The following is a 12498-nucleotide window of genomic DNA, read 5'->3' as shown; positions in this document are numbered from 1 at the left end:
TTTAGACCCTGTACCCTGTGGACCTGTCCAGCACTGCACTATTTTTGCAAAAAGAAGAAAAAACACAAAAACCATCCTGGCTGGGTCTTGAACTCAGTCTTTGGTATGATTAAAGGGAGGGGGGATAGGGAATGCTAACTTGGTAAATGACTCAGTTAGGATTTGTTGTTTGCAGTGACAGATAGATCCACACAGTTTATCATGTTTAAGAACCCCCCTCAATAAATGCAGGAATGCTTAGCACAGAGCACCCTGTGTTCATTCATAATGGAAAACATGGTAAGTATCAGTCACATGTTTACTATGTCTCCTGTTTGTAAATGAACACAGAGTGCTCTATATTGAGCAACATTGTATTCATTACAGAATGCAGAGCTGCAGAGGAGGAGATTGAAGACACTGTGTATGACTCTAGGTTAAAAGTGAAACATCACGGGTCTTTGCCCCCGTGATATTTCCCAAAAGTCCCTTGACAATACTGCTAAAAAACAAGTTAATTGAAAGAAAAAATAATTTTATGGCGTGTTGTGCTGCAGTGCATTGTTACATCACATTGCAACGCTAATTTTATTTTTAAAAAGATTAAAAAAGAAATTGTTAAATTCGGTTTGGTATTGCAATAAAATGTATGCCTGCATCATTTTATTGCAATGCACATGAACACAACACACACACACATAGAGATGGCACTGTGGATTGGGCACTACCACCATTTCATAAAATGTTAAAAATGCATTATTTATTAACTACTTGTCTACCAGGCCAATTCTGACACTTTTCACATACATGTAAAAATCTACATTTTTTTACTAGAAAATTACTTGGAACCCCCAAACATTTTATATATACACGATATTGCCAAAAGTATTGGGACGCCTGCTGTTACACGCACATGAACTTTAACCATTTCCCGTCCGGCCCATGTACATAAATGGTCGGACGGGAGCAGTGCAGAAGTGGGTTGCCGTTTATAAACGGTGCCCGCTTTCACAGCCTGTGTGCGCTCCCTGGGAGCACACGGCACCACGAGGTCACATGGTTCAAGGTTATTTACAACAGCTTTGTACCATGTGACAAGATGTGACCAATCACAGCTCTCACAGTATTTCTCAAAGGCTGCAAGAATGCAATCAGAGAGGAGAACTTATTGCTTTTACAGCCTTTATGGGTGTAAAAGCAATCAGTGTAAAAAAAAAAAATCTTCATCACCCCCCACAAGTAGTACAGTGTCACTATGGTGACACTGTACTGCTAGGGTGACAGTATGTGAAAAAAAAAAAAAAACACAAATAATAATATAAAAAGATCATCTAAAATAATGTTTTGAAAAATTATAATTTTTGGTTATAAACTAATTTGGGTTAACTGATTCAATTTTGGCCAAGATATATGAAGAAAGATTATTTATTTGCAAAATTTTATAAGAAAAACTTTTTTTTTCAAAATTTTGATTTACATAGCAAAAAAAAATAAAAATCCCAGTGGTGAATAAATACCACCAAAATAAAGTTTTAACTGTCTCAAAAAAAGGCTAAAAAATTAATATGGGTACAGTGTTGCATGATTGCGCAATTGTCATTCAAAGTGTGATAGCACTGAAAGCTGAAAATTGGCCTGGACAGGAAGGGTGTGAAAGTGTCTGGACTTGAAGTGGTTAATGGTATCCCAGTCTTCAGACCCTATGGTTCAGTATTGATTTGGCCCATCCTTTGCAGTTGTAACAGCTTCAACTCTTCTCGAAAGGCTGTCCACGAGGTTTAAGAGAATGTCTATAGGAATGTTTGACTATTCTTCCAGAAGTGCATTTGTGAGGTCAGGCACTGATGTCAGATGAGAAGGCCTGGCTCGCAGTCTCCGCTCTAGTTCATCTCAAAGGTGTTCTATCGGGTTGAGGTCAGGACTCTGTGCAGGCCTGTAAAGTTCCTCCACCCAAATGCTCTCTTCTATGTCTTTATGGACCTTGCTTTGTGCACTGGTGCACAGTCATGTTGGAACAGTAAAGGGTTATCCCCAAACTGTTCCTACAAAGTTGGGAGCATGAAATTGTCCAAAATGTCTTGGTATGCTGACGCCTTAAGAGTTCTCTTCACTGGAACTAAGGGGCCAAGCCCAACCCCTGAAACACAACCCCACACCATAATTCCCCCTCCACCAAACTTTATACTTGGCACAATGCAGTCAGGCAAGTACCGTTCTCCTGGCAACTGCCAAAACTAGACACATCCATCGGATTGCCTGACAGAGAAGCATGATTTGGCACTCCAGAGAACACGTGTCCACTGCTCTAGAGTCCAGTGGCATTGTGCTTTACACCACTGCATCCGATGCTTTGTATTGCAATTGGTAATGTAAGGTAATGAAAACCCATTCCATGAAGCTCTCTATGCACTGTTGTGCTAATCTGAAGGCCACATGCAGTTTGGAGGTCTTTAGCTATTGACTCTGCAGATGGTTGGCGACCTGTGCACACTGTGCGCTTCAGCAAGGAAATTTCATGGATGGACTTATCTCTCCCCTCTTTCTCTCCCTTCTCTCTCTCCCCTTTTTCTCTCTCTCCCCTTTTTCTCTCTACCCTCTCTCTTTCTCCCCCCCCCTCTTTCTCTCCCCCCTCTTTTTCTCTCTCTCCACTCTTTTTCTCTCTCTCCACTCTTTTTCTCTCTCTCCACTCTCTTTCTCTCTCTCCACTCTCTTTCTCTCTCTTCATTTCACTCTCTCTCCCTCTTTCTCTCTCTCCCTTTCACTCTCTCCCCCTCTCTTTCTCTCTCTCCCCTCTCTTTCTTCCGTCTTTCTCTCCATCTCTCTTCCCTCTTTCTTTCTCTCTCTCTTCCGTCTTTCTATCTCTCTCTTCCGTCTTTCTATCTCTCTCTTCCCTCTCTCTTCTGTCTTGCTCCCTCTTCCTCTCTCTCTCCATCTCTTTCTCCCTCTCTTTCTCTCTCTCCCACTTTCCTCGCTTTCGCTCTCTCCCACTTCTCTCTCTCTCTCTCTCCCTCCCCCTCCCTCCCTCTTTCTCTCTCTTCCCTCTTTCTCCCTCTCTCTTCTCTCTTCCCCCTCTTTCTCTCTCTTCCCCCTCTTTCTCTCTCTTTCTCTCTCTTCCCCCTCTTTCTCTCTCTTCCCCCTCTTTCTCTCTCTTCCCCCTCCTTCTCTCCCCCTCTCTCTCTCCCCTCCCTCTTTCTGTCTCTCTCTTCCCACTTTCTCTCTCTTCCTCCTTTCTCTCTCTCCCTCTCTCTTCCCTCTTTCTCCCTCTCCCTCTCTCTTCCCTCTATCTCCCTCCTCTCTCTCTGTGTTCCCTCTTTCTCTTTCTATCTCTCTGTTTCCTCTCTCTCTCTCTGTTCCCCCCCCCTCTCTCTCTGTTCCCTCTCGTTCTCTCTCCCCCTCTCTTTCTTGTTCCCTCTCTCTGCCCCCCTCTTCCTCTCTCCCTCTGTTCCCTCTCTTTCTCCGTCTTTCTTTCCTTTTTCCCTCTCCCCCTCTCTCTCCCCCTCTCTGTTCCCTCTCTTTCTCCGTCTTTCTCTTTCCCCTTTCTCCCCTCCCACTGTTCCCTCTCTTTCTCCGTCTTTCTTTTTTCCTTTTCTCCCTCTCCCTCTCCCCCCTCTCTGTTCCCCCTCTCTCTCTCCCCTCTTTCTCTCCCTCTCTCTTCCCTCTTTCTCTCTCTCCCTCTCTCTTCCCTCTTTCTCTCCCTCTCTCTCTGTGTACCGTCTTTCTATCTCTCTCTTCCTCTCTCCCTCTCTCTTCCTCTCTCCCTCTCTCTCTGTTCCCTCTCTCTCTCCCTCTCTGTTCCCTCTCTTTCTCCGTCTTTCTCTTTCTCTCTCTCTCCCTCTCTGTTCCCTCTCTTTCTCCATCTTTCTCTTTCCCTTTTCTCCCTCTTCCCCCCCTCTCGGTTCCCTCTTTCTGTCTCTCTCTTCCTCTCTGTCCCCCCCCTCTCTCTTCCTCTCTGTTCCCTCTCTCTCTGTTCCCCCTCTTTCTCCCCCTCCCTCTCCGTTCCCTCTCTTTCTCTCTCCCTCTCTTTCTCTCTCCCTCTCTTTCTCTCTCCCTCTCCCTCTCTTTCTTGTTCCCTTTCTTTCTTTCTCTCTCTCTGCCCCCCTCTCTCCCTCTGTTCCCTCTCTTTCTCCATCTTTCTCTTTCCTTTTTCTCTCTCCCCTGTCTCTCTTTCTCCCCCTCTCTTCCCTCTTTCTCTCTCCCCATCTCTCTTTCTCCCCCTCTCTTCCCTCTTTCTTTCTCTCCCTTTCTCTTCCCTTTTTCTCTCCCTGTCTCTTCCCTCTTTCTCTCTCTCTCCTCCCTCTTTCTCTCTCCCCTATTCCTCCCTCTCTCTTCTCTCTCTTTCTCCCCCTCTCTCTTCCCTCTCTTTCTCCCCCTCTCTCTTCCCTCTCTTTCTCCCCCTCTCTCTTCCCTCTCTTTCTCCCCCTCTCTCTTCCCTCTCTTTCTCCCCCTCTCTCTTCCCTCTCTTTCTCCCCCTCTCTCTTCCCTCTCTTTCTCCCCCTCTCTCTTCCCTCTCTTTCTCCCCCTCTCTCTTCCCTCTCTTTCTCCCCCTCTCCTCTACTAGCACATATTCCCCCCATTCCTCCTAGCAAATACCACCCCCCATTCCCAAAATCCCCACTACCTAGAAAAAAAGTGGAGAGGAAAGAGCCAGGAGGAGGTGAGCTGTGTTCTCTGGGCACTCCCTCCTGTCGTCCATGCAGCACGAGACAGAATCACTGATAGATCATATGGGACTGTATACACACACACTATGATTACCACCCCCTACCCACATTTCCTGCTGCCCCGGAGAGGAGCAGCCCTTGGAGGAGGTAGGGGATGGTAATCACACTGTGTGTGTACAGTTCCATACCATCTATCAGTGATCCGGTCTCATGTGCTGCATGGACGACAGGAGAGAGAGCCCGGAGAATACAACACAGCTCACCTCCTCCTGGCTCTTTCTTTCCGCCACTTCTCTCCCTGCTCCAGGCTTTCCCCTGGTCCCATCTCTGAGTGTGGGAGGGGGAAGGAGCTCAGCGGCCACTCACAAACACCAGGGCATACCCTCGATCCGGGCCAAGTCTATCTCTCCCTCCAGCAGCAGAAAGCCAGCGGGAGGGCGCAAAACTGGCTTTCAGCTGCTGCAGGGAGAGATACACAGGGCATCGTTCTGCAACTGCTCTCCCCCACCATACCGATCCTCCTGCTCTCCGGGCCACATACAGGAGTACCAGTGGTACCCCTCAGATGGCGGCCCTGCATGACTCAGTCCGCCACTGCTTACCAGGTCCCTTCTTCCGGGGGCGGTGCCGTCCCCCTAAAAATTGCCACCCTAGGCAAACACCTTGTTTGCCTCACGGTGAATACACCGCTGATCACGGTACCACGCTTGAATTCTATGAGCTCCTGAGAGCGACCCATTGTTTCACAATTGTTTGTAGAAGACGTCTGCATGCCTAGGTCCTTGATTTTAAACACCCGTGGCCATGGAGGTGATTGGAACACCTGAATACAATGATTTGGAGGAGTTTCCAAATACTTTTGGCAATATAGTTTGTGTGTGTGTTTACGTGTGTGTGTGTGTGTATATATATATATATGTGTGTGTGTATATATATATATATATATATATATATATAATCTAATCTCCATCCAAGGTAGCCGTGTTAAATGAGCATTTAGGCACAGAAAACCAGGCCCTGCTCCAGTCCGCTAGATCTACCTCAATTGCCAGATCCTGTTCTCATTGGGTGACATAGGAAAGGGCAGTATGGGAGGAGCAACCATTCAGAGAAGCATAAAGGGCTGAGATAAGATCTGGAGAGCCAGGGTAATGTTGGCAGGTATGCTCAAAGTCAGTTTATCAAAACGGATAAGTGGAAGTCCTGCGCAATTAAGCTACCCAATGTTGGAGATAGCGAAATAATTCTGATTGAGGGATATCATGGGACTCACGAGGAGAGAGGCCCATGTGGGAAAGGACCTAGAGTTCAAAATATGTCAGATGTGAGAAAACCCATTGGTAACCCACCAAGAGAACACCCGTGGCTGGTCCAGGCCAGGTGGGAAGAGAGGGTTGTTTATAATTAGGAGCAAGGCCAGTAAATATGACGAGACCACCAGAATACTGCACAGAGTCCCAAACTTGTACACTATGATACATGAGCAGACTCTGTGCCCCTGGGCGGAGGTTAAAAGGCAGTCAGAGAAGTGTCGACAGGGAAATAGGAACACCTTTGGGAAGTTCCAGGAGCACCCATAAGGGTACATCAACTGTGGCATGCAGTAAAGATAGCTGAGAGATCTGAGCCGCCTGATAGTATTTAGCTCTGTTAGGTACCCCTAGTCCCCCCCCGTAGCCTGTGCACAGAAAGAGTAGCCCTAGAAACCCTAGGGCGCTTATTAGCCCAGATAAAATGTAGGATCCTATTCTGGAGCAACCGTAGAAAATACGATGGGACCTGTACTAGAAGTGCGAAAGTAATATAGTTTGGGTAGAATGGTCATTTCCACAGAATAGATATGGCCTATCCAGGACAAGTGCAGGAACTGTCAGGATTGCATAAGAGCAGACAAGGCATGAAGCGTTGGGTAGTAGTTAGCTCCAAATAAAGAAGAGTAGGAAACAGTGAACTGGATACCAAGGTAGTCAATGGAGGATGATGTCCACTTGAAAGGTAAGTGAGACTGTAGACGGGTGACCAGTTCAGGCTGTAAGGCGACATTAAGGCCACAGTTTTATTTAAATTAATCTGTAGGCCTGATATCTCCGGGAAGCGTGAAAGAACTCACTGCAAGTCGGGAAGAGTGACAGAATGGTTACTGAGAGTCAGAAAGGCGTCATCCGCGAAATGGTTGAGTTTATACTCATGGGCTGCGTAAGGAATGCCGGTCACATTGCGGTCAGCCCGTAGGGTCATTGCCAACGATTGGAGTGCTAAAATGGAGGGCTGGGATAGGGGGCACCCTTGTCTCATACCTCTAATAATGGAAAAGGGAGCAGAGAAAAACCCAGCATATTTTACCAAAGCAGAAGGGGCAGAATACAGGGCCAGGATCCAGGTTAAATTAGCCTCCCCAATCCCCAGCGGGATAACACAAAGTGCAAGAACTCCCAAGACAGGGAGTCGAAGGCTTTGTAAATGTCTAAAAAAAAAAAAAAAAAAAAAGCAAGAATCCAGGAATTTTTCGTTGATGAAGGTGGTGTATGAGGTGGATCACCTTACTGATATTATCCCTAGCCTGCCACCTGGGAACAAAACCTGCCTGGTCCCTAGGAATTAGGCAAAGCAGACAGGCATTAATACGAAGACTGAGAATCTTTCCCAGTATCTGCAAATCTTCGTTCAGTAGGGAGATAGGCCGAAAGGTATGGGCCCTGATTGCATCAGGGGAGGCAAGGATCCCGGTTTCAAAGCATTAAAATAAGTGAGGTGCCAGGAGTGTTAAAGATTTCTTATAATAAACGCGTGAAAAGCTGTTTGGGTCTGGGGCCATGGAGGGTCGCAAAGTCTTGATGGTTTGGAGAACTTGTGTCTCAGTAATACTAGGATTTAGAGTGTCACATGCTGCTTCAGATGCAGGGAACTTCAGTTTGCGAAAGAAGGATTCCACTTGATCCATAGAGGAGGGGCAGGTTTAGCGTGAAGCTGCGAGAGGAAGTCCGCAAAGCCCGATACAATCTGCTGGGGGTTGGAGGTAGTCTCCCATGGGCAGCCGCAGTCGAACAGGCCGAAACAGTTTCCCTACTGAGTGAGGTTCTTAGCCAGCATCGGTCCAGGTGTATTAGCGCAAATATAATATTTGTGTTTAGTCCAGTGCAGGGCCTTCTTTGGTTCAGAGGTGGAAAGTAAGTCCAACTCTGCAGCCAGGGCTTTACCAGCCCTTCTGTGAGCTGCAGTAAGGTGAGTGGGGTTGTTTTTTAAGGGTTGGCCTTGGCTTCTTAGTTCTAGTAAAGGGAACTCCTAAGGAGTTAAGGAGTCAGCATACCAAGACATTTTGGACAATTTCATGCTCCCAACTTTGTGGTAATAGTTTAGGGATGGCCCCTTCCTGTTCCAACATGACTGCGCACCAGTGCACAAAGCAAGGTCCATAAAGACAAGGATGAGCATGAGTCCTGACCTCAACCCGATAGAACACCTTTAGGATGAATTAGAGCGGAGTCTGCAAGCCAGGCCTTCTCGTCCGATATCTGTGTCTGATCTCACAAATGTGCTTTTGGAAGAATGGTCAAAAATTCCCATAGACACACTCCTAAACCTTGTGGACAGCCTTCCCAGAAGAGTTGAAGCTGTTATAGCTGCAAAGGGTGGGCCAACTCAATACTGAACCCTATGGACTAAGACTGGGATGTTTTGTGGGTTGTATTGGTTTGCCCACCCCTTGTTAAGGCACTGCTTTGGGACATTCCTATGGTCAAGATTCAGAAGAGCTGTGTCCCTCAATGAACATAAGAGAAAACCGTATAAAACCCCTTCTCTGCTATGAGCAATCTAGTTCTTAATAAAGTAGTGTCATGCATTTAAACTCCAACAGAGAAGTGGGTGCTGTGGTCATCAAACTCAGAGAAAGGAATTTTACGGCAAGTAGCAAAAAATCCAGTTTTTCAGGACTTACCCCAATGTCACAAATTGCTCATTCTGTCCACAATGGGGAATGTTTATTCAGACTTAGCAGGTCTTATTTTCCAAAGGGGCATGGTGAGACCAAGGAGAATCAAGTGCAACATGCCTTTTGCAGACAGCAGAAAAGAGCATATCAACATATTGCGTGAAGCCATAACATCAGGTGTATAGGAGGCTGAGAAATCTGCGACATCCTCTAAAACCAGAGTCCTCTTCATTTCCCTCGACATCTGTGTCTTCTAAAGGAGGCATTTCAGTTTGAGTCCGGTAGAGATGGTGGGGGAGTGGAAGAAGCCTTAGGTCTTTGAACCCTGGACAATTATGGTTGTATTAACCGTTTTGCGCTGGCCATACGCATATGTGCAGCCTCTTGGTAGGTGGGCCTTAACACTGAGCGGCCGAATATATGCGGCCCTGTATGAACAACTTATCGCGCTGAGCGCACGCTCCCTGCACGGTAGCCGGTGGGAATTGGTAAGCTCCCGATGCATACTTGTCATTGGGAACTTTCTGATCACGTGACTGCTGTGATAGCCAATCACAGCGGTCACATGACCCGAATGCCCACCTCCACCTTCTGGCACCTAGAAGCTCTTAAAGGGCTGGGAGGCGTCAGCGGCAAGGGGTTAAATCTGTTAGCTGTGCAAGAAATTGTGACAAAGTTGCAGAACAATATGCTCAGGTGGATCACTTGTTGCGCCTGAAAACAGAGCTAAAATTGCAGAGACCAGTGATACAATAGGGTCTTGCACTGGTGCAAGGGAAGCAGCAACACTCTGTGTTCTGGTTTCAGCCATTGCTATCAGTGAGGGTATTCCCTATGGTGTACTCACGGAGTAGGGTCTAGAAATTGGTAGGCGTGCCCATGGAAGAATACGCATACAACCTGGGTGTCCACTGTCCTGTAGTGAAGTCCTTGTGGCAAATGGACGTGAGGTAGTGCCTGAGTACCTTTTATAAGAGATGGAAATGGCGGTAAACTGTGCAACCTGTGGTATATTGTAACACCTAGTGATGCATCTGAGACTGTTCTTTGAATTCCTCTTTTTTGCCAAGTTTAAAAAGTTTAATAATGTTTAAGTGAATACATTTCAAACAAAATCCTGGCTTCCTGATAGTTTTAACATATGCTGTAAACAAGATACTATTCAGGATACACATAAGTATAAAGCAAGTAATAAAGATATTAAGTCCCATACCTGCTATAGGGTCACAATAATGGTCCAATAAACAGGGCTACCCTGTCTTACCAGTCCATGTCGCTGGTCCATAAAGGCCCCTTGCTTTGTCAATCACAGTGGGTATGCTTTCGCAAAATGCCTACAAATTGGCCAAAAAATTGTACACAAACCAGCAGGTGGATCAAGCCTTCCGTTTAGTTACACATAGCCACAGGTTTTCATTGCACACCATTACAACCTTCTAGCTGCCGGGGACATAGCAACCAATGATGTCATCAGTTGATAAGGACATCAGGCACCAGCACAGCATCCCTGTTTGTCCCTCTCCATCAACACTGGGGTCATACTGGCTGAGAGAGAGAGAAATGGAGGGAGAAGAGAAACAATGGAATACTAGTCAGTACCAGTGTGCAAAAGTGTATTTGCTTTGAAAGAATAAATTGCCTCTAACACTGGCTGTCCCACATGTGCAGATGTTGCTGCATCCTGTAAAACAATTGGTTTAGTTTTTTACATTTTGTAACGGGTGCCTCAAGATCGTAGGGAATTTCAAAGGGTTCCTCAAGATTATGAAGGCTTTTAAAGGGTGCCTCGAGACTGTGCAGAATTTTAAAGGGTGCATTGACTGAAAAAAGGTCTGGGTTCCATAGGAATGGACTGCAGCCCTGGAATTTTATAGCACCATGCAGCTAACTGCACGTGGGATTCAGTGCCCACAGCAACATTACTGGTTGTTCCTACAGTGTGGGATCTGGGTAAGGCTCCCTAAGTTTTACCGAGGTTGCACAGATCCAGATGCACTGTTTCTATTTTTAGTAGAAGACCGTAAAGAGTTGAGTGAATATTCTGAACTAAATGAATAAACTAGTGAAGCAAATGGTGATTTCTCCATAAGAAAGACTAGAACTTTAAACCTTAGGACACTAAAAACTGTAATAACTATTTTATTCCTTTCTCTTACCCCATATGAAATATTTTCCCTTAATGCTGGTGTGGTCACCAGGATATGAAGGTTATTGTCTGTACTGGGGAAACAGACTAGTAGAAACCTAACAGAGATTCTAATCTAACACTTACCTACTTTATTGAAAACTGGAAAAACAAAAAACAACTTTTTTGGTTTTAGAAGTAAAGTGTGTTTATGGGGAACAGACGAATCAGATTATTCCAGCACAGTCCATCTTTGTATTTTCACTAACTTTCTGTGTTGTCACCAGGATAGGAAATGAAAGTTATTTTCTCTACTGGGGAAAGACTCAAAGCTAACCCTTACCTAGTTTATTGAAAACTAAAAAAAAAAAAAGTTTTTGTTTTTAGAAGTAAAGTGTGTTTTTGGGGAATAGATGAAGCACATTATTCCAGCTTAACAGTCCATCTTTGTCTTTGTATAGATAAAAGCCCATATGGACCAAACCACGCTGGTCTTGTCATGAAAAAGAGGCGACTGGAGCCAACTTGATCCAGATCTTCGTTGCCCATTATTCTCCCTCCTCAAAGCTTTGGACTCCCTTATGAAATGCTGGAATATAACTGGTAATATTGGATGGAATGTATAGAGCTTGTACGGCCTGCTCATCATAAACACATTTAACAGAATGTTTCATGCACAAGAACATTTCTTCCATTCAGCCAGCCAGGACAGTTTTATAATAATTATATTTATATATTTCATTAATGTCCAATAAAACATTTTCTTTTTTTTATCCAAGATATCTGTTATTTGTAGCACTCTGGTCGTGCCCTATATTTGGTACAACCTTTTCTTTACTGATACAACAAACATCACTGTTAAAGTGACAGTCTCGTTAAAACCCCAACTGTGGCTAAGTATTTCATTTTTGATGAAGTGGGAAAGAGCTAAAAGTTTTGTTAAATTTTTTTTTTTTCTGCCTATGACTCCACTGGGGAGATTTTACATCACTTCCTGTTCTTATGACAACGGAGCAAGAAATGGGCAGTGGTAGTTGTTATTGAGATAGGAGGGCACATAACCAATAAAACATTATCACACATTCTAATGTATTTTCACTCCGCTAATAGCGGTGTTTGTCTGTGTCTTCATTGTAGATTTCCCATTATTTCCTTTGCTGACAGAAAATGAATGGAAATTTTCCAATGTGGACATAAATCACAATATAAACCCTTTCCTAGTAGGATTCTTTTCCCCAAGTGACATTAAACTAGGCGATCTGACCTCTGGACAGACCCAATTGTCTTCCGCAAAGCCAGCAAAATCAAGAACATAAATACTTTCAGTGAAAGCCAACAACCTCAGGTCAAGAGAATAGATCCCTGCCTTCATGGTTGGATTGTCGCCAAAAGTTGAAATGTCTCACATGCCAACATGTTACCCATGGCTTGTAGTCTTTCAGTGATAACAAATGAGGAGTCTACACCATCAAAGAGTTTCTGATATGTTCATCCACTTAGTGGTATAGTGTCTAACGTGCCCCTTCAGGTTACGGTATATAGGTAGAACCAGAAGAGACTTCAGGACAAGGGTAGGGCAGCACAGGAACAGTATTGAAGAAGGTTCTCCCAAATACAGCATGGCCAAACACTTCTGTACACAGGAAAACAAAGACCCCTACTAACAAGTTTGTTTGCCATCCAATCCTTCTCTACATGAAAGAGAATGTTTCAACAAATTATGCGCACAGGAAATCTTTTGGATTTTCCAACTGGATAGCCTCTCTCCAAGGGGTTTGAAGGAGAAGTTGGATGTACACAAC

General features: G+C 45.0%; 1 protein-coding gene across 1 annotated transcript in view; it reads left to right on the top strand.

Annotated features, from left to right (window-relative positions):
• Window positions 1-11469, top strand: part of RAD52 (RAD52 DNA repair protein) — a 124182-nt gene extending 112713 nt beyond the window's left edge. The window contains exon 12 of the mRNA XM_089671794.1: window positions 11158-11469. Coding sequence (XP_089527920.1) covers window positions 11158-11225 — 68 coding nt within the window. The 3' untranslated portion in view covers window positions 11226-11469. The remainder of the gene's footprint in view (window positions 1-11157) is intronic.
• Window positions 11470-12498: the final 1029 nt, after the last annotated feature.

Source organism: Staurois parvus, unplaced genomic scaffold (assembly GCF_062004578.1).
Source record: "Staurois parvus isolate SC_StPar_1 unplaced genomic scaffold, SC_StPar_1.0 ptg000114l, whole genome shotgun sequence".
Lineage (NCBI taxonomy): Eukaryota > Metazoa > Chordata > Amphibia > Anura > Ranidae > Staurois > Staurois parvus.
This window is presented reverse-complemented; position numbering and strand designations above follow the sequence as displayed.